Raw genomic sequence first — 27,583 nt, 5'->3', positions numbered from 1 at the left:
GCCATTGCCAAATAGATTTTTGTTTCAGTCGCATATGGCGAGGGTATGGGAAAGGCAGCGAAAATGGGGAAAAGAGGAACAGCAGCTGCACCGAGGGTAAAAGTGAAAGCGTTTTCCGCATTGTGTTGGCAGCTGGGACGTGTCCTTCCGCCCATTCCACCCATTCCGCCCCCCGAAGGAATGTGATTTGTGTTCGGCGCCTCCCATCTCCCATCTTGTCTGCTGTTTTTCAGCAAGATATTATTATTTTTCGGTTGTAACATAAAATGTAATTAAGAAGGCATTAAGTAGCATGCATAAATCATTGAGTCACATGTGTGGATGTGGGCCCCACCTGGCTGGGACTGGGACAAACGGGGAGCTGGTTTGAGTTATGTAAGAGTTGGCCAGCCGGGAGGAGAAAGTTGGGGCCAAGTTCCCGTCATAGATCTGGGTCTACAGATTGCATTCGCTTATTTTTTCTCCAGGCGACATACTGGCGCACAATTTTTTGCCCATTTATTTATATATTTTTTCCTCGTTTTATTTCGGAGAGCATAGCTGAAAAATGCTTGGCAGAGTACTGGGAAAAATATGTGGTGCCTAAAGAATTTTTCTATATTAATTGATTTGTTTAATAATTTAAGAGAAGTAAATATTCTTAAAAAAAATATTTGTAACCCAAAGATTTTGAGAAAATATAAATAGCTATTAAAGATAATATTTTTTTCTGTGCATCTTTAAAATAAAAATGCCTAGCTGAATAATTCGTAGCGAAAAAAGAACATGGCCACGAAAGCCAAAATGGGAAAACAGGATGAACAGGATGTGCAGTCAAGCGAGTCAGGAGCAGCATAAAAATAAAACTAACATCGCAAAATCTCCCGTCTCCCTCTGGCACACACGTGGCACACAGTGCGGCTGAGCAATGCCAACAAAGAAGCAAACAAAACATAAGCCAAAAGGGCGCGCAACTTTAAGCGGCTGCGGCTTTAAAGTCTACTGGACCACGAAATGGTCCGAAAAAAACAAATAGAAAATCCTTGAAGGACGCAGCATAAAAACGTTAAGCCGAAATCTTCGCCGGACTAAAACTGGACCAGCAACCGGATTGAAGTCGCTTAGAGTCAGATGCTGAGATTTGAGTTGAATGGAAAGCCCGGCGCAAAAATGACTCACGAGAGCAGTGAGCGGAAAATGGAAAAGCAGATTGGGAGTATGGGAGAGAGAGAGCAGCAGCTTTTAGCCGGTTGTTTGTAAACAAAGTGAAGTGAAAGCTTTCCTGTCAGCTGTTCGAGGGTGAGAAAAGCACAGTGGAACGGGTTTAAAAAGTTAAAATATAAAATGTATCAATAAAAATATTATTCTTTTATACATTTAATTTAAATATGTAACATAAATATATATTTTTTATTGGTTAAACGATTTTAAAAAGATAATTAAAAGTTCATATTGATAATTATAATAAAAATCTCATTGGCTTTAACAATGATATTTTTGCAAAACAATGATATTTAAATAAATCGTGCTTTCTATTAAAGAACAGCTTAAGAACGATGTAGCAAAACTTATAAAATTAAATATTTACATCACAGTTGTTCAAGAACTAATTAAAATACATTTTGTTAAATAATTATCCAATAAATATAATTGTAATATTATATTTTGTTAATTACCCCAGGCTTACTGCTAACGAAAGTGAAAACACATACCTTAGAAACAGAGCGTAGCGTCCAGTAACCCCATTATAAAATGACTCCTCATTAAGTAGTTATCAAATAGCTCCCATTACAGCTTGCCCACGACCACACCCAACACATTAATGCAATTATCTAATAAACCAATGGAAGTAGATTTAATTTAATGCAAATGAGCCGCGTCAGTGAACGAAAACGAAACTGAAAACGGAATGTCTATAGTTTTCCACGCTACAGTTCGTGCTGAGAGTGAACCAATTTCGGAAACGAATCAAAGTCTGATAAAGCCGCGCACGTAACTGTAGTATTGAAGACCTGATCGGAATATCAAAAATCAGCTGACAGCGATATCAAAATGCAAAGCAGTAAATGCAAGCTTTCTATTAAAGCTGTTCAGAAATGAGAATAGGCAACTTCCGAACTTTAAAACGAACGCGTGGGCATTAAAATACATATATTACAATTATCTTTTTTTTTAATAAATTCAGACGGGCGAGATAAAAATTAGAATCATTTTAACTACGCACTTTTTACACTTCAATTTTACATTCCGAAAAATGTTTTTAACAAAGAGAAAAAATTATTCATATTTAAATGGAATGGTTATGGATTATACATATTGAAATAGTTAAATTAACAAAGATCGCAATGCAAGACCAATTTTAATATTTTTCATAATCTTTCTGCAACCTTTTATTAAACATTTAAGATTGAAACCTATAACGTTTAAGCAATCCCTATAAAAATGTTAAAAAATGATTCTTGACCTTTCAAAACTAATACTAATACCAAAATGAAAAAAAAATAATTTTTGATTACAAATATTTTCTCTCACAATTTAAAGTAATTTCAAGTTCAAGTAACCACTAACCTTTTTTCTGGCTGCCCGGCGTCGCTGGTCCGAAGTTTTCCTCTGCCATTTGCGACGTTCCGCCTCGTTTGCGAACAGATCCTCCACACTGCTGCTGCTGCTGGGCTCCTCTTCTTGCCCAGAGCTCTCGCTGGAACTGGATGCATTGGCTCCCGCCCTTCCGGATTCCGCATCCCTTTGCCTAAGTTTTCTATAGTTCCCAGAGTCACCGGAGGAGTTGCTGAGGAATCGTTCTCGGAATGACTTGAAGATGCCAGAGCTTATGGTGCCAATGCTGCCTCGACCATGAACTCCGGCCGCAGAGGCACTTCGTCCGGCATAGCTGCTCCTCCGCTTGGCTCTGGGGTGTCGGGAGGACGGGGACTCCGCCGTAGAATTGAGGTTCTGTAGAGCTGCATTCATATCCAGCCAGCCGGCGGCACTCATCTTGCTTGGCTACTTCCAATAATGTCTGCTAATCTCTGTGATGCAATGATTGTCGTCACGGATTCAAAGCTCTGGCTCGCATGTCAGGGAATCGCTTTCCGGTCCCCTGGGTTTCTAACCTTTCGCCCCTCTCGTGGTGTCTCAGTTGGCTTCCCTCCAATTAACAATTACGAGTGTCTGCTGCCCGAAAAGAAAGCAATTTAAAAATTGAAATATTAGAAGAGGCGAAATTTGCATGCTTTCAATTAATAAGGAACCCCATTCAATTTGCCCATCCTATGAAGAAATTACTTTTCTTTTTCTTCGGCACGGATTGTTGAGCTTTGCATAAGAGCGTAATTGTAAGTGAATGATTGTCTAATGTGCATATGGAAATCGAGGAAATTGCACTTGGAATGGATGAAGAACATGGCAGGAAGCAATAGGGAGTGCCTGGATGGGTTGTTAAACTAGAATTCAAAGAGAAATGCTTCGGTATTTTAATGGTTTTCGTCACAAATGAAAAGAACATAGAAACCAAAACTGCAAATTAATCTGTATTTATTTACTATGTAGAGATTCGTTTATTTTCGTTCCAATTATATGCCAGTCAACTATGAAACCAGCATTTTGCACCTTTTCCACTTCACTTAGCTGAAAATGCATTATCCATTTTGCCTGTGACATTCATTTTGCCATCTGTCCATTGACATTAATCGATTTAATGACAATTAAACGATTCATATTTCAAAAGGAATGTTGTCGGCGTGCAGTCGATACATTACCGAATCACACAATGAAATGATTTGATGGGCGACATTTTTAATGAATTTCCATTTAACTTAATTGGGTCAAATGCGGTAGTCGAGTTCAGTTGGAACACATTTAAAGTAATTTAAATTAAACTTTAGTCATTGGGCGAGTGCAAAAACTGAAATTACCCGATTTGCTTTTTTTTGTTAAATCATGCAGCGGCAAATGAACATGAAAATGCGAAAATAAAGTTGGATTTCCCTCTCTCTTTCCCCGAGGCAAGTGAAAAGGCGTCGGAAAAGATGAAAGGGTGCGAATGATGAAAAACTAAAATCAAATACCACGAGTCGCAGTGTCAGTGTGTGTGTGGGCCCTTAGTTGCATATTATTGCGATCAGAAATATATAATTTAAATCTCTCTTTCGCCCACTTAATTTTCTAAGCTCGTATTTGCCGATCTTAAAGGATGTTTGTGTTGGCCGTGGGGAGTGAACCCTTGTTGCCACTTCCACTTTGTAAGTGCTTGCGAGCCATTAGAAAATATTTGCTAGTATTGCACTGAAAATAATTTATTTATTGATCCATTACCTACGTTAATAATAAGCATCTTGTAAGTTGTTAATGGTTAACTAGTAAATTTGTATATGGACTTTAGCGCTTATAAAAGTGACAAAAAATCATGGGCCTTTGATGTAACCTTTATTATTTTATTAGGGCTTTAAGTGATTAAACCGGTTACTTACTGTAAACGACCAAATCAAATCCCCATTGATTGAAATTTTCACGGTGTATTGACGATGCGAGCATAATAAACAAACGTTAAACAGACGATGTCGGCGACAGCAGGAAGAGGAAGAACCAAGAACTCCCAACGCACACACTCCAACCAAAAAAAAAAAAAAGAAAAGAAACAAAAACTTAGCCAAAGCAAACTGTCACATTAGCATATTGAGAACCCAGGTTGGCCAACAAAAATGCGTCTGCTCTCCGCGTTCTGTCTTGGCCAACTCTCTACACTGCTAAAAAGAAATGCGATCCAAAGAAGATAAAATGCATTATTTTGTAGTTTTAGTGTCTTTCCTTAAAATTTATGAAATTTTTTAAATGTACTTACTTAACTTCAAAATAACCATTTGCTGATTAATGTACAAATATTTTCCATTCTATTCTGATTATAAACCAAATTACGTAAAACTGTTAACAATATAATTTTAATAAATATTTAATTACATTATTTGTTTTTCAATTCTTAATGGGTTTTATTTGATCATTGAAAGTTTCCAAAATCATAATATTAGGTATATTATTTTCATTATCTCTTCAGCTTTTTTTAATTTTCAAAATTGTTTTCTATGTAGGCTCTACCTCTGCCAGCCCTCTGCGTTCTGCTCTGCCGGCGTCGCTGTCAACGCACGCTGCGCTGCGCATGCGCAACTTTCTTTGCCCCACCGGCGCCAACTGCGACGTCGACTGCGCTGTTTTGGGGGCCTTGGTAAAATGGCTTAGTCGCTCTTCTGCGCCAGCGCCTCGTATCAGTCGACTTGCAGACTTTCGCGTGCGCGGTGGTGCGAACTAACCATATAGCATATAGCACACAGCAATCATCATAATATAGCGGCCGTATAGCAAAGAGCAAACAAACAAATCGAGAAATTCGCTGGGATTAGGGCGCGACTTGTTGACAGTTTGCAGTCATGTGAAATGGTTCAATTAGTGCAACAACAATAAGACAGAAAGAAACCGTGTTTGATTTACATAATTAACAAGTGGAGTGCGAACGGTGGAGGAGATTTCGAAAAATTCCCCGAGACAGAACAAGCAGAACGAGAATCGAAATATATTCCGATAACGGCACAGCGCAGATCGTCCGGACCGCTACGATACGACGACCAAAAGGCTCATTAAGTTTACATGCATTGAATTGCATAACCAGCGGGCAGCAGCAGAAGAAGAAGATGATGATGCTCCACTTACGTCACTGGCCACTCGTGCTGGCCGTTGCTTCCTGCCTGCTTCTCACAGCAGCAACATCGACGACAACACCAGCAACACCAGCGACACCAACAGCAACATCATCTTTATCCTCCATTCCGGGCAAATATCAAGCCTTGGGTGCAGCCCACCATCAGGCAAAGAAGCTGAAAATCGGAGCCGTCAACGCTTCCTCCTCGGATGCCAATGCCAATGTCCATAAACCTGTATTCCGGCAAAATCCGATCAAGAATTGGTTCGGTGCCTTCAATCGCAATAATTCGCCGGCAGCTCAGAACCAAACATCGCCGACGTGTTCCTGCAGGTGAGTTGGTCCCCAGAGACACACGGATACAGATACAGATACAAAAGTTACGAAGATGCAACACGCACGCTGAGATACAAAAGCTGTCATGGCCATGATGACAACTTCCAGTTAGACGGCCGAAGAAGTGATAAACAACTCTGGCGTTGTCATTGTCACGGCACCCAAATGGCACAAACAGTTAGAGTTACAGGTGGATTTTAGTGCCTGCGAGGAGGTCACGCAATCGCAGATATTTGTATTTCTGGCCACGCTCCTTGGAGATAATCCTCAATTCGCTTCAAAAGTTAAATTAGGATCGATTTATTGTTATATACATTCTTATCTGAAAAAGGCCTCCCCTTTGGCCTATCTAAATATATCAAGTATATAGGTAATGTTATCTCACCGAAAATAAAAAGACTTTCAAGCTAAAACAAAAGGTCAGAGTGACTTTACAAATATGAAATTTGTGCCTATCTTGTTAACGACCTTTCAGATTCAATTCAAAAGGGGTTCAAGTCTCCCGATTTCTGCACTCTTTATATTAAATTTTTTTAAAAGTACCAATTTTCTCAATAATAACAGAAAGCAAAAGGCTGCATTCCTTTAAATCAGCAGAGGGAACGCTTAAACACTTTTTTAGCACATACCTCGTATCCCAAAAGATTACTTTGCCCATTTGTTACCCGCTTTGAAAAGCCAATTCCCGGCATGACCTCGAAGTCAGGTTCTCTCTGAAGAATTGCATTCGGAATGCATTCTTGTGTGGCCATTAAACAAATTGCATTACCAATTGGGAATTCAACTTTGGCTTTTGGCATATGGAAACACCCAAGGGTATTTATAGAGTCGGCAGTAAAACTGAATGGAACAAAAGGAAACTGATTCTGAAGGGAGTTGAGAAGGATCTCTAGAGGATAAAAATAGGCTTTGTCTAGAAGGACGTTTGCAGCTCCAAGTTCGTTCTTAATAGAATTCCCCTAAATCTCAATTTCTTTAGAATCTCTAAAAGACATAAATCCACTTGGAATCAATAGCCGCAACCGTTCTTCTATTTGTTAATGAAGGCCTAAACCCGTTTTATTTCTATATATAATTTTTACTTTTTGTTTTTTTTTGCATTTGAAAGAAGAAAGAAACTGATTTGCATACGATTTGATAACAGTCTGTGTTTGGTTTTAAGAACGTGTGTGTTTGTACACCCAGCAGATACAGATGAGTATGGCAGATACTGTATAAGGCGTACGTTGTTCAATGCGTCATGTCATATGGTATTAATGTCTGCGAGGGAGGCAGGGAAATGCCGTCGTCGTTCTCTTCGGCTTTTAGCCGGCTTGGCCTGTCTTGGCCGTCTCCTAAGTGGGTCGCCGTCGCACATTTTGCTTCTTTGTTTCGGGACGCCTCTCGACCAGGCCGGCCACCATTTTGGGGCAATGACACGATTAAACACACACAAAATCTGAATCCCAAATACTTGTTGCGGCCGGATCGATTGATTGTGTGGCCAAAATAAATAAAATAAGAGAAAAAACAAAAAGCCAGAGAGATAACTTGTTACGCTTCCTTTCTGACTTGGTGGAAGATTTTTATTTTGGCTGCATACGGCGTTTTGTTGTTCTCCAGGTAATTAAAAACCTGTTTAATGTAACGCGTTGTGTGTCGTGCCTCTGCAGATGGCAGCCATAAAATCCGCAAAAATCGCTCATTTATTTTATGTCTGTCCATAAAGCACTTTGACACTTTCTTTATGGAGGGGTTGCTGAACTCTGAACTTGCCGATCGGGAGAGATCGCGATCGCCGGCACCCTTGACACAATCCATTTTTCTCTTCTCGTGAAAGGCCTAATCGTCGTAGATGTTGTTCAATTTAGCCTTACTAATGAGGTGGCTTAAGGTGTTGAACTCTGATTAATATAAAGTTGATAGTATTGCTTCTAATAAAATATACTTCTTGATTTGTTATAAAAAAATTTCTAATAAAATATGAAACAACCAAAAAATACAAAAAAAATTATAAATTGAAATTGATCACTCATTCCGGGATTCAAAAAATCTTCAAGTAACTGAGTTCTTTTTTTGATACAATACATTTCATATCATAATATTTATTTTACATATATTTTAATTATTTTCCTTTTATTTTCCACAGATGCGGAGAGCGCAATGACGAGTCGAGAATTGTGGGCGGAACAACGACGGGCGTCAGCGAATATCCATGGATGGCGCGGCTCAGCTACTTCAACAGGTTCTACTGTGGCGGGACCCTGATCAACGATCGCTACGTGCTGACGGCGGCGCACTGCGTCAAGGGTTTCATGTGGTTCATGATCAAGGTGACCTTCGGGGAGCACGACCGTTGCAATGACAAGGAGCGCCCGGAAACCCGCTTTGTGCTCCGCGCCTTCAGCCAGAAATTCAGCTTCTCGAACTTCGACAATGATATAGCCCTGCTCCGTCTGAATGATCGGGTGCCCATCACCAGTTTCATCCGACCTATCTGCCTTCCACGCGTTGAACAGCGCCAGGATTTATTTGTCGGCACGAAGGCCATAGCCACCGGCTGGGGAACCCTCAAGGAGGATGGAAAACCCTCGTGTCTGCTCCAGGAGGTCGAGGTGCCCGTTCTCGACAACGACGAGTGTGTGGCACAGACGAACTACACCCAGAAAATGATCACTAAGAACATGATGTGCTCGGGCTACCCGGGAGTTGGGGGGCGTGACAGTTGTCAGGGCGACTCCGGCGGTCCGCTGGTACGCCTGCGACCAGATGACAAACGCTTCGAGCAGATCGGAATCGTGTCCTGGGGCAATGGTTGTGCCAGACCCAATTATCCCGGGGTCTACACCCGGGTCACCAAATATCTGGACTGGATTGTGGAAAACTCGCGGGACGGCTGCTTCTGCGACGAGGATTACTAGTAAAGTAGAGAGAGTGCTTAAAGCGATGGACAATTCTTCGCCTTAGTTGTAGTGATTCCCTTAGTAGTTTAGCTCATATTTTGTACTTTTATACTAAATCAACTGAATAAAATTAAACAATGCAGTAGGTTAGACATCCCAAAAAGAGCGCAATTTTATTTAAAGGGATTTTAACATATTGGCAGTGTGCCATTCATTTTACTAATAGCGATGCACATCAATGAAATAACGCTAAGAGTAGGCACACAGTTAATTATTTAAAAAGGGTCATATTACTCAAATACAAATGTTTTATACTTGGACAACAGGTAATTCTTTTTGTGACCAAAGCCAAAGATTATTTTCTACCTTAAACTCGAGGTCATGCTCGGCTATAGTATTTCTAAAAAGAAAGAATTCCTTTCATATGTTTGCTTTCATTCTTTTTTATTCTTTCCAGTTGAGCATTTATTTAAAACGTTATAAAATCATACACTTTTTCCGGCTTTATCACAGATATTATTTAACAAATGTTATGATATTGGTGCATTCATATAGCCATTCAAAAAAATATGTATTAATAAAGTACAAAAACAAATAATTGTTTAAAAAAATTCGCACCCGCGAATTTACAATCACATAGCAGAGCAAGGTTTCGATCCTCGGACCTCTGGGTTATGGGCCCAGCACGCTTCCACTGCGCCACTCTGCTTGCTTGGGAGTGTAACGCTTGTGGCAGATAAAAGGGGCTAGCAGAGCCACCTAGGGGTCAAACGGTGGTGGTGCCGCCATCTACTTTTCGGCTGGGGTATTACCAGTGGGGCAGAGGAGGAAACTCTGGAGGGGATAGAATTCGGAGACAAAGAGGCAACAGAGCCAATTGTCAAGGTTGCCAAAATGGCGAAGTCATAGTCTGGGAGAGCGGTGGTGACTCCAACCTGGATCCGCGCGCCACAGTGATTCTTTCCGTTTTTGGCAGTCGAAGAGTGCAGTTGGGTTTAAGTAAGTTCCCACGAGAAAAATGTTAAGTCGAATCGGTAGCTAAACGTGATAGTAAATTTCAGTGTGTGCAACAGTTTAAACGGCCCAGAAACACTAAACGGAAAATCTCGAAAGGTATTCAATCTGGAAACCAAAAATCTGCGCTGAATCCTAAAATTAGGGTAAGCTTACAACCAGTCAGGGACTTACAAGTAGCAGCCATCTAGAATTTTTGTATTACTCAGGTTTGGCGCTTAATGCTGAATAAATTATACACCCATGATCGGGAGCGAGCCGCTGCAAGCGAAACGACGACCCCCCATCTCCCCAAAGGGAACATTATTGATTTTAATTATCGTTATTTAACGCTAAGAGAAAGGCATATTTGTCAAATTTCTATCTCAGGAGCGTAGGCAAATCCGGTGTATTTTGCGAATCGAACCGCCAAGTCTCCAGAAAGTTGGTCGATTCAACTTCAGTCAACCAGAGTTTGAATTCGCCGAAATATCAGTCAATCCCGCTTCGTCTCTCTCCCCTAATTCGCAAAGCTTCCCGTGTGGTGGGCTTGAGTGGAATTATGAGAGAGTAGTTTTCCTTGGCCAGCGCGTGACATCGGTCGCAAGATCTCCGAGTGGCCGTAAAAGAACCGGGAAAAGGAGTGGAAACGCCGGGAAAAATCTAAGAAAAGCAGTGAAAATGTCCGGCTGGATGCGTGTCGTCGGATTAATAAATTAAGTTTTTTTTTGTACTAGTGTTAGTGGTGTTAGTGTACGAAAACCCCATCAAGAGTGGAAAAAAGGCCCGAAGAAAAGGCGGAGAATCGGGAAATGTAAGTTAAAGTCAAAAGTCAATAGATAAAACCCGAAAGGCCCAAAAGAAGTGAAAAAAAGGGAAAGAGAGATAAGAGAAGAGTGTGCCGTGAAAAAAGCAGTTGCAGAGATGTGCTTGATCGGGTACAGTGGGTAGAATAGTGTATATTTTTTTGGTTTTTTTTATGTTCACAGCAATCGGAAAACCTCACGGAAGCGCTTTCGTCGATGGAACCCCCGAGTTCTGGTGAGTGAAGTTTCACGAGTAAAGAAATACATTCTATAAACCAAAGCCCAAAAGATCGATATTTGCCCCACTGTCCCAAGTCCCTTTAAGCGAATGCGAAAGTAAAAAGAATTAGAATTTCTCGGCCATCTCTATAACGGATAAACGGGGAATGGCATACGTGCAATTTCAAGGGCAAGCTCTCTCTCCCTTACCGGAACAGCGGAATTGAAATTCAAGGGCAATTTAAAATGTGGGTCAATGTCTTTGCGGCGAATTCGCAGACTCTTGTTTTCTTTGATTTTTAATGCATTATTTTGGCTGCTGAACGATATCCCATTTCCTTTGAATTCTCCGAGGTTTCTTTTTGGTTATTTTATTTTTTAGTTAATCGAGCTATTTAAATTTTATTCATGTTCGAGTCTATTTTATTTTCGGTAGAAATATTCTAATCTAGAAAAGACATTTTTTATTTATTCTTTTATAATTGCCAATTAGTCCTATTTATAATCCCGCTCGCTAGCGAAGATATTTGCATGCATTTATATTAATATCTGTTTCATTATGCCTGTTAGTATTAAGTTGTTTTATTAGGATTTAAAATATATTTTATAATGTATTAGAAAAACCCTTTGTTTGCCTAAGACTAGGATGATTCCCCTGTAAAAACCTTTCAGCGATCCCAAAAGGGGCCATTCGATAAATAAGTTGAGATCAGGTGCAGAATGGCCAAGGCAGGGAGGGCATCCGCAATTCCTCTAAGAACATCTGAGGACTACTAGGGATATTCGAGGAGCTTCTACCTATTGTTGTCTGTCTGTTTGTCTGTATACGATTGTTCTCCCGCTATCCAATTCTTGTCGTAGCACGCAGTTGATATATTTCTTTGAAAATGAATAGAGGCTGAAGAATTAAGGACAAGATCACCACCCCACCAACCGACAAGGAGCAAGCTGGACCTTAGCGCGTGCGTCCTGAACTCTTCCATCATCATCTAAGCCGAGAAATTCGTTACAATAATAATTATTCTTTTCATAAATAATCTGGCGCCCAAAGTGGTGGCGAAAATCGTTTTAAAAAAATTGAAAAATTATGCAAGAAAACACAGACGCAATCAGACAAACACTTTCTCTATATCTTTTGTCGGCTTTGGCAGTTTCAAGGCGGGCTAAAAGAAAATGTGTTTACATTTTAGCCACGGTTGCCGCGATACTCAGCAAAGCATCTATCTTTCATTCTCATTTTAATTTCTAAATCAGGTGCATAGGATCTATAGTTGAACCACTTGTCCGCAAGTGAACAGCTAGCCACGGCTGAGATAGGAAAAAAGGGTGAGAAAAATCTTTTCTATTTACTTTAGTTTAGGGATCAATAGCAAAGTAGAGCTAGACGCTTGGATTAACAGATGGGAAGAATTATCATTAATTCTGCACTGGCCACGGATAGTTAGACGGCGCTAAAGACCCCATCTTTTTAATAAACCGGTTGGCATCACGCTGTTGAAGCGCATTGGATCTACAGATGAATTTTCTTCAATAAGAAATCTTCTGACCACGCCTCACAATGAAATTGATAGACCATTCGGGAAAATAGGGCATATTGTTGATTTTTGATTCTGAGCTGGCAAAGCAAACAACATTTGTTTAATTGCTGTTTTGACTTGGTATTTTGTCAAAGCATTTTCTGCTGACTTGGAAATTAGCTCTGCATAAGCAACAATTAAAAATTTATTTTTCATCTTCTTTTTACTCCAGAAACTCCAAAGAAAATCGCTGTTTAGTATTTTGGCAGGGAAAGAACCTACGTCAAAAGGCAAACTATTTTTATGAATTTATTGATTTATTACTTTTTCATTGTTTATTATCATATCAAAGCAAGAGATCAAATTCTCTTCAAATTATTTCATTTTAATATATTTAATTATTTACATTGATTCTTATTGGGATTAAGCACAAAAGACAGATTTGTTTCAGATCGGTTGTTGATTAGCTTAACCTCAGGTCGAAAGAAAAAAAAAAAAAATCCAAAAGAAAAATGGCGGACGAAGAGGAGGTGCCGGGGGTAAGCAAACCAAAGTGTACACTGTGCGATAAAGATTTGTCAACGGCCACAACATACAAAACGAAATGTGGTCATGAGTTCCACAAGTCGTGTATAACAGCTCATTCAAAAATTCACCGAGAATGTCCAATCTGTGGGGTCTCGTGTTTCCAAGGTCAAACCAACAACAAACCACCTGAAAATTTACCAGCGCAAGCGGGAAAACCTAGTGAGAATCGTACTGAACCAGATGTAGGAAATCTAGTCAATCAGGCAGTGCAGAGCATGAAGAACGAATTGCTGACCCAGCTGACGCAGCAAATGGCTCAACTAATTGAGAGAAACATCTCAGTACTCGTTAATCGCAATAACCAAATTCCGGATGTCGAGAATTTGAGCGTTAATTGGCAGGAGTCTGGAAGGCCCAATAGCCAAAACTCAGCTAACTTCGCTTCTCATTCAAGATTTACTCCTGGTAGCGTAGGTTCCGATTTGTTCAGTAGGCCAGACAAGGTGGGTCATATCATGAACAGTTGGAAAATTCGTTTTAATGGTAGTTCTGAGGGCATAAGTGTGGACAATTTTATTTATCGGGTGGAAGCCTTAACCCATCAGACTTTAGAAGGAAATTTTGATGTTTTGTGTGGGAATGCCAGTCTGCTATTTGATGGCAAAGCTCGAGAGTTTTACTGGCGATTTCACAAAGCCACCAAAGAACTTTGTTGGGATCTTCTTTGTCAGGCTATGAGGAAGCAATTTCGAGACACGAGAACAGATGTCGACATTAGGGAAGCAATACGCGATAGGAAGCAGAAAGAAAGGGAAAGCTTCGACTGTTTCTATGATGCGATCGTCGCTCTAATGGACAGTTTGGAAACGCCTCTCTCAGAAAAATCAATTGTGGAAACTCTGAGTAGGAATCTACGACCAGAAATACGACACGAACTTTTAAACATTCAGGTACAATCAGTCGATCAGTTAAGGGAAATTTGTAGGCGACGGGAGAGTTTTTTGGAGGAGGTAAGGCGAAATGGATCTTATCAAAAAGCTACACCGTTTCGGAAACAAGTTTCTGAACTTGTAGAAGAGCTTATGTCCGATGACGCTTCTGAATTTTCCGAATCTGAATTAGAAGTAGAAGTTGGAGCGATGGCTATATTCTGCTGGAATTGCCGCCAAGAGGGTCATCGTTACCAAGATTGCACAGCGAAACGCAAACTCTTTTGCTGGGGCTGTGGCAAGCCAAATACTTATAGGACATCTTGTGCCAAATGTCAAAAAAACGAGAGAACGAACACACAGCCTCGTCAGCCGCAGTGTGTTCAGCGTCAACGGTCGACGAATCCCGAAGCGAATCAATAGTTTTTCCAAAGTCAGTCGCAAAAGTAGAAGATCTTAGTCCTACATCTGTATGGCCAAGCTTAGTTAAATTAAACTCAAACTCTTTAAAAATTCAACACCATATAAAATTGCAGAAATCACATTCAAGAAATGCGCAACGAATGAGAAATTATTGGGCAGCTATAAAAACAATTAATGCAATTCGTTTTAAGGGAAAAGATAAACGTCCCTATGCCGAAGTGCGTGTCTTAGATCGGATAGTTTTGGGTCTATTAGATACTGGAGCTGCGGTAAGCGTTATAGGTGGAAATCTGGCTCAGCAAATATTAAGAAGTCGAATACCGTTCAAACGAGGGCTGTCTTCAGTAAATACTGCAGATGGAAAAAAACAAGAAGTAGTGGGACGAATTAATACCCCTGTCCGATATAGAGATCAAGAAGAGACACTGGATCTGCATTTGATTCCATCCCTTAGCCAAGATTTATATTTGGGTATTGATTTTTGGTCCAAATTCCAGTTGCTACCACCAGAAATGGAAATTTCCGAAATAGTATCTTCAACCCATGATCTTTCAGCTCAGCAAGACGAGGATTTGAAAAAAGTCATTAGCAAGTTTCCTTCATTTTCCGTATCTGGTTTAGGGAAAACTTCCGTCCTGTCTCATTCAATTGATGTTGGGGATGCTAAGCCCGTGAAGCAGCGTCATTTCCCAGTGTCACCAGCTGTGGAAAAACTTTTATATGCAGAAGTGGATCGGATGCTTAAGCTGGGAGTGATTGAAGAATCAGATAGCCCGTGGTCGTCACCAGTGGTTTTGGTTCAAAAACCGGGGAAGGTTCGACTTTGTTTAGACAGTAGAAAGGTTAATGCGGTTACCAGAAAAGATGCTTATCCTCTTCCACAAATAGACGGTATTCTAGGGCGCTTACCGAAGGCCATGTATATATCTAGTTTGGACTTAAAAGACGCATATTGGCAGGTACCCCTTGACCCAGATTCTCGTGACAAGACGGCCTTTACCATACCCGGAAAGCCGCTTTACCAATACAAAGTCATGCCCTTTGGTCTGACAAATGCTTCGCAAACCATGACACGTCTGATGGATAAAGTCATCCCGGCAGAATTAAGAAATGAAGTTTTCGTTTATCTCGACGACTTGTTAATCGTTTCTGATGGTTTTGAGTCACATTTAAGGGTATTGGGGATAGTTGCTGGCCACATCAAGGCAGCAGGTCTCACGCTTAATGTTGAGAAAAGTAAATTTTGCATGCGTTCGGTGAGATACCTGGGCCACATCGTAGGAGAGGGCGTTATAAAAACTGACCCGGATAAGATATCCGCGATGACCGAGTTTCCACTGCCAACATCATTGAAAAGCCTCCGACGATTTTTAGGAATGGTCGGATGGTATCGCAAGTTCATCAAGAACTTTGCGTCGGTAGCAGCGCCCCTGACAGATCTATTAAAGCCGAGACGGAAGTTCGTGATGACCCCCGAAGGAAAACAAGCATTTGAAGAACTAAAAGGTAGATTATGTTCAGCACCTGTTCTCCGAAGTCCTGATTTTGGGAAGCCATTCTTCGTGCAGTGTGACGCCAGCAAATCCGGTGTCGGGGGAGTATTGGTACAAAAAACTAGCGAGGGCGATGAATACCCAATAGCATTCGTTTCGAAAAAGTTAAACAAGGCTCAACGGAATTATTCCGTCACGGAACAAGAATGTCTGGCGGCAATAGTTTGTATCAATAGGTTCAGGGCTTACGTGGAGGGCCACGAATTTACTGTTATCACGGATCATGCCTCGTTAAAATGGCTTATGACGCAGACGGACTTACACTCGCGATTGGCTCGTTGGTCGCTGAAGTTACAAGCCTTCAAGTTCAAGATCGAGCATCGTAGCGGTAGACTGAACGTTGTGCCGGATGCACTATCGCGAGTGAACGAAGAGATGGCATCGCTAGATGCAAATCAAGGATTACTGGTCGATTTGGACTCAGCAGAGTTTAACTCGGCAGAATATAAAGACTTTGCTGACGGGGTGAAATCTAACAACGATAAATTGCCAGATATTAAAGTAGTCGATGGCTTAGTGTACAAGAAGACGGAATTTTCTACGGGTGATGCTTTGCACGATCAGTTTATCTGGAAACTTTGGATTCCAAAAGGCTTAATTCAGGAGGTCCTAAAGAATGCACATGATCACCCCATGGCTTCACACGGTGGAATTCACAAAACACTAGAGCGAGTGCGAAGGTATTATTATTGGCCTGGATTGATTAAAGATGTGAAATCTTATGTGTTAGCCTGTGATACGTGCAAGATGACCAAAGCACCAAATTCCGTGCAAAGACCGCCCATGGGTGTACCTCCAGAGTCGGAGAGATTCTTTCAAAGAATATATATGGACTTTTTGGGGCCGTATCCACGTTCCAAAAGCGGTAATATTGGCATTTTTATCGTATTGGATCACTATTCCAAATTCGTCTTCTTAAAGGCCGTAAAAAAATTAACGGCTGATGTGATTATTAAATATCTGCAACAGGAATTGTTTCACACCTTTGGAGTACCCGAAACGATAGTTTCTGATAATGGGTCCCAATTCAAATCTGACGCATTTCAAAAGTTTTTACGTAGCTATAAAGTGGGTCACACTTTTACGGCAGTGTACTCGCCGCAATCTAATGCGTCTGAGCGGGTAAACAGATCGGTCATAGCGGCTATTCGATCGTACGTTAGGCCCGACCAAAAGAACTGGGACGAAGAACTGAGCAGCATTTGTTGTGCGTTGAGATCGGCCGTACATTCTAGCTTGGGTACAAGTCCCTACTATATGGTATTTGGGCAACAGTTTGTTGGGTCTGGGTCAACTTATAAGTTGCTGAGGGCGTTGGGATTGTTGCAGGATCGTTCTGTGGCTTTCTCTAAGGAAGATTCTCTGGAATTGGTACGGGGGAAAGCCGTTGAAATAATGAAAAAACAGAACGCCAAAAATGAGCGACTTTACAATCTCCGCTCTAGAGAAATTTCCTATAGTGTTGGCCAAGAAGTGTTTCGTAAAAATTATAAACAAAGCAATTTCCAAGCGGGATATAATGCCAAGCTGGGCCCAAGTTATGTCAAGGCTAGGGTGCGCAAAAAGGTGGGAAATTCGTATTATGATTTGGAGGATCTACAAGGCCACTTTGTTGGAAGGTATCATGCAAAGGATATGAGGCAATAATCAACTGCCTCCAGCGTGTTGGTATCAGTCTTGGGGGTATCATCCCCAACACTGATCTTGTGGAGGGGGTGATTTGTAACGCTTGTGGCAGATAAAAGGGGCTAGCAGAGCCACCTAGGGGTCAAACGGTGGTGGTGCCGCCATCTACTTTTCGGCTGGGGTATTACCAGTGGGGCAGAGGAGGAAACTCTGGAGGGGATAGAATTCGGAGACAAAGAGGCAACAGAGCCAATTGTCAAGGTTGCCAAAATGGCGAAGTCATAGTCTGGGAGAGCGGTGGTGACTCCAACCTGGATCCGCGCGCCACAGTGATTCTTTCCGTTTTTGGCAGTCGAAGAGTGCAGTTGGGTTTAAGTAAGTTCCCACGAGAAAAATGTTAAGTCGAATCGGTAGCTAAACGTGATAGTAAATTTCAGTGTGTGCAACAGTTTAAACGGCCCAGAAACACTAAACGGAAAATCTCGAAAGGTATTCAATCTGGAAACCAAAAATCTGCGCTGAATCCTAAAATTAGGGTAAGCTTACAACCAGTCAGGGACTTACAAGTAGCAGCCATCTAGAATTTTTGTATTACTCAGGTTTGGCGCTTAATGCTGAATAAATTATACACCCATGATCGGGAGCGAGCCGCTGCAAGCGAAACGACGACCCCCCATCTCCCCAAAGGGAACATTATTGATTTTAATTATCGTTATTTAACGCTAAGAGAAAGGCATATTTGTCAAATTTCTATCTCAGGAGCGTAGGCAAATCCGGTGTATTTTGCGAATCGAACCGCCAAGTCTCCAGAAAGTTGGTCGATTCAACTTCAGTCAACCAGAGTTTGAATTCGCCGAAATATCAGTCAATCCCGCTTCGTCTCTCTCCCCTAATTCGCAAAGCTTCCAGTGTGGTGGGCTTGAGTGGAATTATGAGAGAGTAGTTTTCCTTGGCCAGCGCGTGACATCGGTCGCAAGATCTCCGAGTGGCCGTAAAAGAACCGGGAAAAGGAGTGGAAACGCCGGGAAAAATCTAAGAAAAGCAGTGAAAATGTCCGGCTGGATGCGTGTCGTCGGATTAATAAATTAAGTTTTTTTTTGTACTAGTGTTAGTGGTGTTAGTGTACGAAAACCCCATCAAGAGTGGAAAAAAGGCCCGAAGAAAAGGCGGAGAATCGGGAAATGTAAGTTAAAGTCAAAAGTCAATAGATAAAACCCGAAAGGCCCAAAAGAAGTGAAAAAAAAGGAAAGAGAGATAAGAGAAGAGTGTGCCGTGAAAAAAGCAGTTGCAGAGATGTGCTTGATCGGGTACAGTGGGTAGAATAGTGTATATTTTTTTGGTTTTTTTTATGTTCACAGCAATCGGAAAACCTCACGGAAGCGCTTTCGTCGATGGAACCCCCGAGTTCTGGTGAGTGAAGTTTCACGAGTAAAGAAATACATTCTATAAACCAAAGCCCAAAAGATCGATATTTGCCCCACTGTCCCAAGTCCCTTTAAGCGAATGCGAAAGTAAAAAGAATTAGAATTTCTCGGCCATCTCTATAACGGATAAACGGGGAATGGCATACGTGCAATTTCAAGGGCAAGCTCTCTCTCCCTTACCGGAACAGCGGAATTGAAATTCAAGGGCAATTTAAAATGTGGGTCAATGTCTTTGCGGCGAATTCGCAGACTCTTGTTTTCTTTGATTTTTAATGCATTATTTTGGCTGCTGAACGATATCCCATTTCCTTTGAATTCTCCGAGGTTTCTTTTTGGTTATTTTATTTTTTAGTTAATCGAGCTATTTAAATTTTATTCATGTTCGAGTCTATTTTATTTTTCGGTAGAAATATTCTAATCTAGAAAAGACATTTTTTATTTATTCTTTTATAATTGCCAATTAGTCCTATTTATAATCCCGCTCGCTAGCGAAGATATTTGCATGCATTTATATTAATATCTGTTTCATTATGCCTGTTAGTATTAAGTTGTTTTATTAGGATTTAAAATATATTTTATAATGTATTAGAAAAACCCTTTGTTTGCCTAAGACTAGGATGATTCCCCTGTAAAAACCTTTCAGCGATCCCAAAAGGGGCCATTCGATAAATAAGTTGAGATCAGGTGCAGAATGGCCAAGGCAGGGAGGGCATCCGCAATTCCTCTAAGAACATCTGAGGACTACTAGGGATATTCGAGGAGCTTCTACCTATTGTTGTCTGTCTGTTTGTCTGTATACGATTGTTCTCCCGCTATCCAATTCTTGTCGTAGCACGCAGTTGATATATTTCTTTGAAAATGAATAGAGGCTGAAGAATTAAGGACAAGATCACCACCCCACCAACCGACAAGGAGCAAGCTGGACCTTAGCGCGTGCGTCCTGAACTCTTCCATCATCATCTAAGCCGAGAAATTCGTTACAGGAGCGAGTGTCTCTAGAGCTGGGTAAGTGTAAACTTCTGCACGTTGTTATCGACGTTTTCGTTTACAGTGCACTGCTTACCTAACATTTATGTTAACAACTGACATTTTGTATACCCTAGCAAATGGTAAATTTATGTTTTTTGAAATATTACCTTCTACTCTTGGGAATATTATGTATTATAAGTTATATTCCTTTCCTTTCTTGTTTTAATGTTACATTTACGAACAGAAAACTGAATTCTAAAATGTTTACAACATCTAACATAACCCAGAGGTCCGAGGATCGAAACCTTGCTCTGCTATGTGATGGTAAATTCGCGAGAGCGTTTTTTTATGTCAATTAGTTGTTTTTTAGTACTAATAATATTTTTTAATGCTAGCTAAATTCAGCAAAATAATAACATTTTTTAAACAATTTCTATGATAAAAGGCCGGAAAAATTCATGATTTTATAACGTTTAAAATATGTGCTCAATTACATAAAATAACAAAAATCTTAAATTTATTAAAGCAAAGATTAGAAATTAAATCTTACACATTGGATTACCCAACGACCCTTTGGGATGCCCACATTGGAATACATTTAAAATCATCATGCAATGCCTAATATTGAAAAATATTGAAAAATATTATAACATTCCTCGAACTCCTCGAGCTTAAGCAAGAAAATAAACGTTGATATTTGCATACTGCAGGTCACCAAACAAAAACAGAACAAGAGAGAACGCTATAGTCGGGTGCCCCGACTATCAGATACCCGTTACTCAGCTAAAGGGAATGCGAAGGAGATGGAGATAAAAAGTTTGATCCGCCGTAACTTTTTAACGAATGGTCCGATTTAAAAAATTTCTTCTACATTTGATAAACACAACAAAACTGCATTTCTACTTTTCCAAAATATTGAAATTTTTAAAATCGTTTATAAGCGATTGTGGGCGTTAGAGGGGGCGTGGCACCCTTTTGAAACAAACTTGCGCTGCGTAGGAACTCCTAGAATCTGCATGCAAAATGTCAATCTTCTAGCTTTTATAGTTTCCGAGATCTCAGCGTTCATACGGACAGACAGACAGACAGACAGACGGACAGACAGACGGACAGACGGACAGACGGACATGGCTAGATCGACTCGGCTAGTGATCCTGATCAAGAATATATATAGTTTATAGGGTCGGAAACGCTTTCTTCTACCTGTTACATACTTTTGCACGAATCTAATATACCCTTTTACTCTACGAGTAACGGGTATAAAAATGTTTCCTAAAAAACACATTTCCATGTCTCAAAAACTTCCAATGAGATATAATGGCTATGTGAACTTTTGGATTATGGTATTTTAGCAGGTGCTAAATAGTATTCTATTCTTTATTTTTTCAATTACTTTTATTTATTCTTAGTCATCTCTAATGGATCATACAGCTGACAACTGTCTGGTAACTGTTCTCGTACCGAGGCAATTCACTGGGCTTCAGCAACCTTCGGCAACAGTTGCATTTAGAAGACTAGGCTTTCAGTGGTTTGATGCGGCCCAAAAAGCAAATATCGTTAGAAACATTAGCTAGCTAGTCGGTGGCAAACTGGTTTCCATCGAACAGCTGTAAGCACAAGGGGGCAAATAAAAGATGAAACAGAGCTTGGGAGAAGACGTTGACTTTAAAAGTCAAACGTTAACTTGAAAAATGTTTATTTCTTTTCGAATGTTTATTTATGAAATTTAAGTGTTTTGGCTAATGGAACTTACGCGGAATTGCGGATGAACGATAGCGAACGAAAAGATAGCTGATATCCTTATCTATATGTCTTTCACTTCATATAATTGGTTACTCAGCACAGTGATCACAGGAAAATTGACGTCAATTTCCACTTTCGCTGCGCCCACTTTTCATTTCATTTCACCGCACTCACGTGTGCCTCGCCTTGCGTAATTATTCAAATTCAAATTTTTAGCAATGGATCAAGATTCGCGCATCTCGTAGATATATTTTCGTGTGCACAGGGGGGCTCCAGGTTTACGTTTCGAAATTTTCTTTGCTGCCGTTTATTTTTCACGTTGCGTTGGCAGCAGTTGTTTACCGTACGCCGCTCGCGCGCTCACTGAAAAAGCCACCCAAGCTCCCCGCGCACCCAAAGATATACAGAGAGCCAGATATTCCGACGGATGGAGCGTCGTCGAGATCTCGAGACCATTTCGTTTTGGCCCGATCTCGGAGTTTCCACGCTCTCCGACTCGCCGGCCCTATGAATGAATGCATATTTTTGGTACATAGAAAGAAATATTGCCAAAATTGGTCATCAAATGTGTAGATTTTAAAATAAAATTCTCAGAAATATCCGTGGCATATCGACACACAAATCATAATTTAAAAATTTAATTATTGCTCATTCCCGGTTTCTATATTATTTGCCTAATCCTCTACAAAATCAGAGAAAAATATTTTTAATTTGTAAATGAAATGAATTTCTACCAGTTGGCGCCAGTTTTATTAAGTAAAGACCTTTATGTTTTTACCTATACCAGCATTGATTTAAGTCTTATTCGCTTCACGGCTTTATTGCGATTGCTTTAAGACGTTTTCCAAAAATCCATGTAATTACTGTTATTGGTAGCAATCATTCTATCATAGAAATTCTATGTATAAAAATCCGTATCTAGAAACCGAGGTAATACCGCTCAGGGCTTTTATATAAATAGAAGTAAATAACTTAATCTGCAGAAATCTCCGAACTTCCAATATAATTCAAAAATAACTCTACAAATTTGTAAAATGTCTTCGTTGAAATCGACGGAGAAGCCAACCACAAGCTCTGCTATGCAGAAGTCAATTCAAAAGGATCATGGATGTCCCTTGAGGGATACCGAGAGTTTGGAAGCAATCGACAATCGCCTTAAGAACCTTCTGACTCGTTTGACAACTATGGAGAATTCGCTCGCCGAGTTGAGCGTTCCCCTTCAGGCGTACTTCGACGAAGATCATGGAGACACCGATCAGGATTTAAAGGACTTACAGGATGCTTTGAATGACCAGGATACTGAACTTTCAGACTTAGCCGATGACGAAGAAACTGGAGAGAAGGATGATGTCTGTAATGTTGAAGAATTAAATGAAGAAAATTCAGAGAATCCATAAGCGATAGCTTTTCAGGATCTAAATGTTTTTAATGTTATAATAGTTAAGGCCAGAAAATTGTTATGAATGTTGTAAAAATAAAATCTGCAATCCAATTTAAGCTCTATCATTTGTGCAGCAAGGCTTGGATTATCTTAATTTCAAAATTTTAAAAACTCATTTGAATTTTTCAACGAATTTTAGTAGCTGCGAATTCTACATGTATTTTACACACTCTTTCTACATTGGCTCAATTGCGACATCTACCGGTGGAGTATTTTACTCTTAACCCTTTCGACCCCAACGTTGCTTCCAATAAAATGTAATTTCTTGTAAAATTGGTGTAAAATCTAACACATAACAAGAGAGAACGCTATAATCGGGTGCCCCGACTATTAGATACCCGTTAGGTAAAGAAAGTGCGATGGAGATAAAAACTTTGATCCGCCGTAACTTTTTAACAAATGGTCCGATTTAAAAAATTTCTTCTACATTTCGATAGGTATTGATAAACACCATAAAACTGCATTTTTACCTTTCCGAAATATTGAAATTTTTAAAATCGTATATAAGCGATTGTGGGCGTTAGAGGGGGCGTGGCACCCTTTTGAAACAAACTTGAGCTGCGTAGGAACTCCTAGAATCTGCATGCAAAATGTCAATCTTCTAGCTTTTATAGTTTCCGAGATCTCAGCGTTCATACATACAGACAGACGGACAGACGGACAGACAGACGGACAGACGGACAGACAGACGGACAGACGGACATGGCTAGATCGACTCGGCTAGTGATCCTGATCAAGAATATATATAGTTTATAGGGTCGGAAACGCTTCCTTCAACCTGTTACATACTTTTGCACGAATCTAGTATACCCTTTTACTCTACGAGTAACGGGTATAAAATTATTAAAAAGATCATATTTTGAAATAACATGTTAAAATATTGAAATTTAACACCAAATATATATTATATTATTATAAATAATCTTTTATAAATTGTTGGCAGCACCGTATGAAACGGATTAAAAAGTTTTAATGCAAACTCTGATTAAACCCCCCCCCCCCCCCCCCCCCAACTTCATTTAAAACGCCAATCCGATTTCTTTGTTACTTTTTTGTATTTTTTCTTTTTCCATTTGTTTTAATACAATATATAAAAACCGATAAAAAATCAAAAATAAATATAAATATGTAGGTTTACTCAGTTTAGTTTGAAATGCGCTTGATGGCTGGTGGCTGGCAAAGTCAGGGCTGTCTACGAAAGATACAAAATTACAAAAGCCGTGGCTCGGACGCTTTTCTATGGCCATATTAACGTAAATTAGACTTTAGCTTTTAGAGTTATCAGTTAGACTACAGTTACAAATTAGTTATTGCTGTTCATGTTGGGGCTAATTGAATTCGTGTGCTGTGGCAATTTGCTTGTTACATATGCGCGTATGCATAAATATAATACAAATTAAATATGTAGGTGTAGGTGTGTTTCCGCTTAGGGCTCTAGGGGCTAAAGTGTTTATAGTTAATTTTTGCTAAACGATCACATTGAACAGGCACTCCGCTCGCACTCACACTCGATAAAAACACTCACTCCTCGACACTCGCGCATTCACTCGTTCATTCTTTCGCTCTCTGGCTTACAAATTACAATTTCGCACTTAGACTTAGAGTGTGGGGGAACAGGGGCATTTGGGGGCTTACTAAACTAAAATGGGCTCGTTACGTATTCTCTCTCCTCCTCAAATTTCTTCTTTCCTAAATCAGGTATTTTCCGATTCTTACAATAGCCGAGAGTTTACAAACATGAATTTACAGATATAATGAACTCGGTTTCAGCTCATGACTCACAAGCCTGCTGCAAAGGCAATTAAATCCAATTCAAATTCGCAAAGTCCTGACGAGAGTAACATTCGGAAAAGGACCGTATATTCTCGATTGCGTTTTGATTGCTTCTATCAAAAGTTTTTATAAAATTTTGGACTCGCATTTCGTATATAAGGGTTGCATGTAGTTCTGCTAATAACATTTTGCTTCACGGATGAATGACTGAGAGGTGTAGGGGATGCAGCCGTGCTCCACCTTGGCTGCCTTTCGCACATTGAGTAATCACAGCAAATCGGCGCAGACGCCGCCGAACCACGCCATATAAAGCGGCAGCAGATAGACAACCAGAGCGCGACGCAGCGTCATCTTCTCTGGGGCATCGGACGACCGGTTGTCGTTGGCCCCCGAGCCGCCGTGGCCGCCATCCGCGTCCTCATCCTCCTCCTCCTCCTGCCGATGATCCTCATCCAGATCGTTGTGATCCTGGTCGAAGTGGGTGGTGTGAATGAGTGGGTTCTTGTCGTCCCCTCCGCTCGTCGGTCGGGATGTGTGCGTGGGCAGGTGGCCACCGGTGTCCTCGTCATCGTCGTTGTCCGCATCCACCGAAGGACGTTCCACTTCCGGTTTGTTGCTCGGCTCAAAGGGTCCCAGGCCGGAGCCCTCGTCGTCGTCCTCGTCATCTTCGGAGCCGGATCCCGAGCCAGCTCCACTGCCAGCATACGGCAGTTCTTCTGAAAAGGCAAATGGCTTAGTAATATGCAAATTAATATATTATAAGTACTGGATCCTTACCTTGCTCGATCCACTCCACATCCTGACCAGTGTAGGCATTTCGCAGATGAGCGATGGCGTTCTTCAGGTGGCTAAGTTGCGAGGACATCTGAGCGGTTTGCTTTGTGCTGGCCGGGTTGCCACTAAACTCTGGATTCGAGCCGTGCTCTGTGGTAATCGAGTGCATATACCTGAAACGTCAATTACGTTAGATAAATTTCTATATGAATTATAAACGGTTTTCTTCGCACCTGTCGATGGTGTGACCATTCCAGCACATGCCGTCCACATCGGAACTGGAGGCAATGTCCTCGTTGCTGCACACAGAGTGCGGCAGATTGGACCAGAACTTCTTGTAATCCTTCACCCGCTGGCGAATGTCCCTGACAATCCTGTCCAGAATCGGTTCGCGTCCGCCTCCACTCTCGTTTTCATCGTCATCGTTGTCGTCCCGATTGTTTTGCTGTTTGCGTCGCTGCTGCTGTTGCTTGCGTCGTTGCTGCTGCCGCCTGTTGTTGCCGCCTCCTCCTCCTCCACCACTTCCTCCTCCATTCGCACCCTTTCCAGCTCCCTGCTCCTGGGACTGCTGTCCGGAGGACTCCTGGGAACCTGGCTCAGCCGCCCTGCGCTCTCTCAGCACTATCGCCTCGTCCAGAGTGTCGTCGATGTCCAGCGTATCCGCCTCCACGGGTCTCTTGGCATTGAGGACTTGGACTCCCTGCAGTTTGGGGCTGATGGAACGCTTCATTTTCTTCAACTTGGGCCTGCCACATCCTTGGAACACGCGATTGGTAATGTCCTGGCCAGAATCCTGAAGAGAAAAATAATAATATTAAATATTGTTGTAAGAATAAAATAATAAAAAAGATGTTAACCCAAAATTGTATTTCTTCCAAAAACAAACTAGTCCAACTTCCATTGTAAATTAAATAAATTATATTCTTTATGATTTTATTAACCTTACAGAAAGTGCCAAGACATAAACAACTGACATTTGATACTTTTCATTATTTTAAAATTAGAAAGCTTCGAATCTAAATGACTTTTTGAAACCAGTTGCGCAAGGGAAATCACATCGTTTCCCATACTCGACAGCAATTCCATTCACACCCCACTGAGTATAGCCGCTTAATGGCTATTTATAGTTAGTTTTTATTGACCCATTCCATAGATAAGAATTGATTTCAGCCGGCTACTCATTATGAGGCACTCGAGCGATCAGAGACCTCTTCGCGAAGAGTCAACTCTCTACAGAAGCTTGCGCTTCGTCAGTCTTATCAGCACTCCTATATCTCCTGTGTTATTTCTTTCAATGGCCTCTTCGCGGCAGTTTACAGTTCATATAATTACGGAGGTTGGGTCAGGTTGGGGTACGGAGTTCCAGAGCTCCAGAGCTTCAGCGTTCTCTCCGGTTCATCATAACTGTCGACCCGACTGGGCGATGGTAATCATCAAAAGCGGTTCGTACCCAGGTTGGGTAAACGCCTGAGACCCGACCAAGAAACTAATCAGAATTAAAATTGAATACTATTTCGCATTTTGCATTTTTGGCCTTTTATGGGGCCGTCGACCAACAACAAACATGGGCAAATGTAAACACATTAAAAGCCAAATGCCGAAACACAAGCAAAAACAACCAAAGCAATAGATACAAACAAAGGCATGGAGTAAGCAGAATCAGAGGTTGAAAAAAGAAATGTATAAATTTTAAATGGAAATATAAATTAAATTCATATGCGGGCCAAATGTTGTGCAAATAAATCGTAAAAATGGCAAACAAAACAACGAACGCGGTGCTGAAGATAGTTCAAAACAGACAGCGGGTCTAGAGATTAAAATATTGCAGTAATCAAAATTCAATAAGTTATGGCCATCGAAGTGTAAATTATTCTTTTGTTTTCTGTGTAAATGTCGGGCATAATATTTGTGTTATCTCTTAAATTTTTGCTTGGCAAGTATCAGATTTAATGGGTGTAACACTTTGGCATTTATTTGGG

General features: G+C 40.8%; 4 protein-coding genes and 1 non-coding gene across 6 annotated transcripts in view; 2 read left to right on the top strand and 3 right to left on the bottom strand.

The window, feature by feature from the left end:
- The window catches only part of ome (dipeptidyl peptidase 4 omega), a 105,119-nt gene extending 83,144 nt beyond the window's left edge, over window positions 1-21,975 (bottom strand). Inside the window, exons 1-2 of one of the 2 annotated variants that reach the window (XM_017138948.3) lie at window positions 21,627-21,975; window positions 2,548-3,150 (exon numbers count right to left, since the gene is read on the bottom strand). In XM_017138948.3, the coding sequence (XP_016994437.2) occupies window positions 2,548-2,973 (426 nt within the window). In that variant the 5' untranslated portion in view covers window positions 2,974-3,150; window positions 21,627-21,975. Of the gene's footprint in view, window positions 1-2,547; window positions 3,154-21,626 lie in introns of those variants that run through there. The other variant, XM_017138949.3, reaches the window with a different exon arrangement.
- Window positions 5,242-9,038, top strand: LOC108055574 (trypsin-7). Its single transcript, XM_017138960.2, has 2 exons — window positions 5,242-6,001; window positions 8,133-9,038. The coding sequence occupies exons 1-2, from the start codon at window positions 5,661-5,663 to the stop codon at window positions 8,902-8,904; spliced, it is 1,113 nt and encodes a 370-aa protein (XP_016994449.2). The 5' UTR covers window positions 5,242-5,660; the 3' UTR covers window positions 8,905-9,038.
- TRNAM-CAU (transfer RNA methionine (anticodon CAU)) lies at window positions 9,524-9,595 on the bottom strand. Its single transcript has one exon. It is a non-coding gene; the product is annotated as a tRNA-Met (tRNA).
- A 569-nt stretch (window positions 21,976-22,544) lies between the features above and the next one.
- Window positions 22,545-23,100, top strand: LOC108055567 (uncharacterized). The gene has a single exon (XM_017138945.3). The coding sequence runs from the start codon at window positions 22,651-22,653 to the stop codon at window positions 23,011-23,013; it is 363 nt and encodes a 120-aa protein (XP_016994434.2). The 5' UTR covers window positions 22,545-22,650; the 3' UTR covers window positions 23,014-23,100.
- A 993-nt stretch (window positions 23,101-24,093) lies between these two features.
- The window catches only part of dlp (glypican dally-like), a 42,693-nt gene continuing 39,203 nt past the window's right edge, over window positions 24,094-27,583 (bottom strand). The window contains exons 6-8 of the mRNA XM_017138985.3: window positions 25,838-26,397; window positions 25,608-25,777; window positions 24,094-25,546 (exon numbers count right to left, since the gene is read on the bottom strand). Of these exons, the coding sequence (XP_016994474.2) occupies window positions 25,098-25,546; window positions 25,608-25,777; window positions 25,838-26,397 (1,179 nt within the window). The 3' untranslated portion in view covers window positions 24,094-25,097. The remainder of the gene's footprint in view (window positions 25,547-25,607; window positions 25,778-25,837; window positions 26,398-27,583) is intronic.

Source organism: Drosophila takahashii, chromosome 3L, assembly GCF_030179915.1.
Source record: "Drosophila takahashii strain IR98-3 E-12201 chromosome 3L, DtakHiC1v2, whole genome shotgun sequence".
NCBI classification, from domain to species: Eukaryota; Metazoa; Arthropoda; class Insecta; order Diptera; family Drosophilidae; genus Drosophila; species Drosophila takahashii.
Note: the sequence above shows the minus strand (reverse complement) of the source record. Positions and strands in the feature narration are given on the sequence as shown.

Excerpts from the sequence above, each read along its gene's own strand:
- LOC108055574 (XM_017138960.2), top strand. The coding sequence starts at position 5,661 with ATGATGATGCTCCACTTACGTCACTGGCCACTCGTGCTGGCCGTTGCT. Across the intron at positions 6,002-8,132 it reads TCGCCGACGTGTTCCTGCAG|ATGCGGAGAGCGCAATGACG; the intron begins GTGAGTTGGTCC and ends TATTTTCCACAG.
- LOC108055567 (XM_017138945.3), top strand. The coding sequence starts at position 22,651 with ATGTCTTCGTTGAAATCGACGGAGAAGCCAACCACAAGCTCTGCTATG.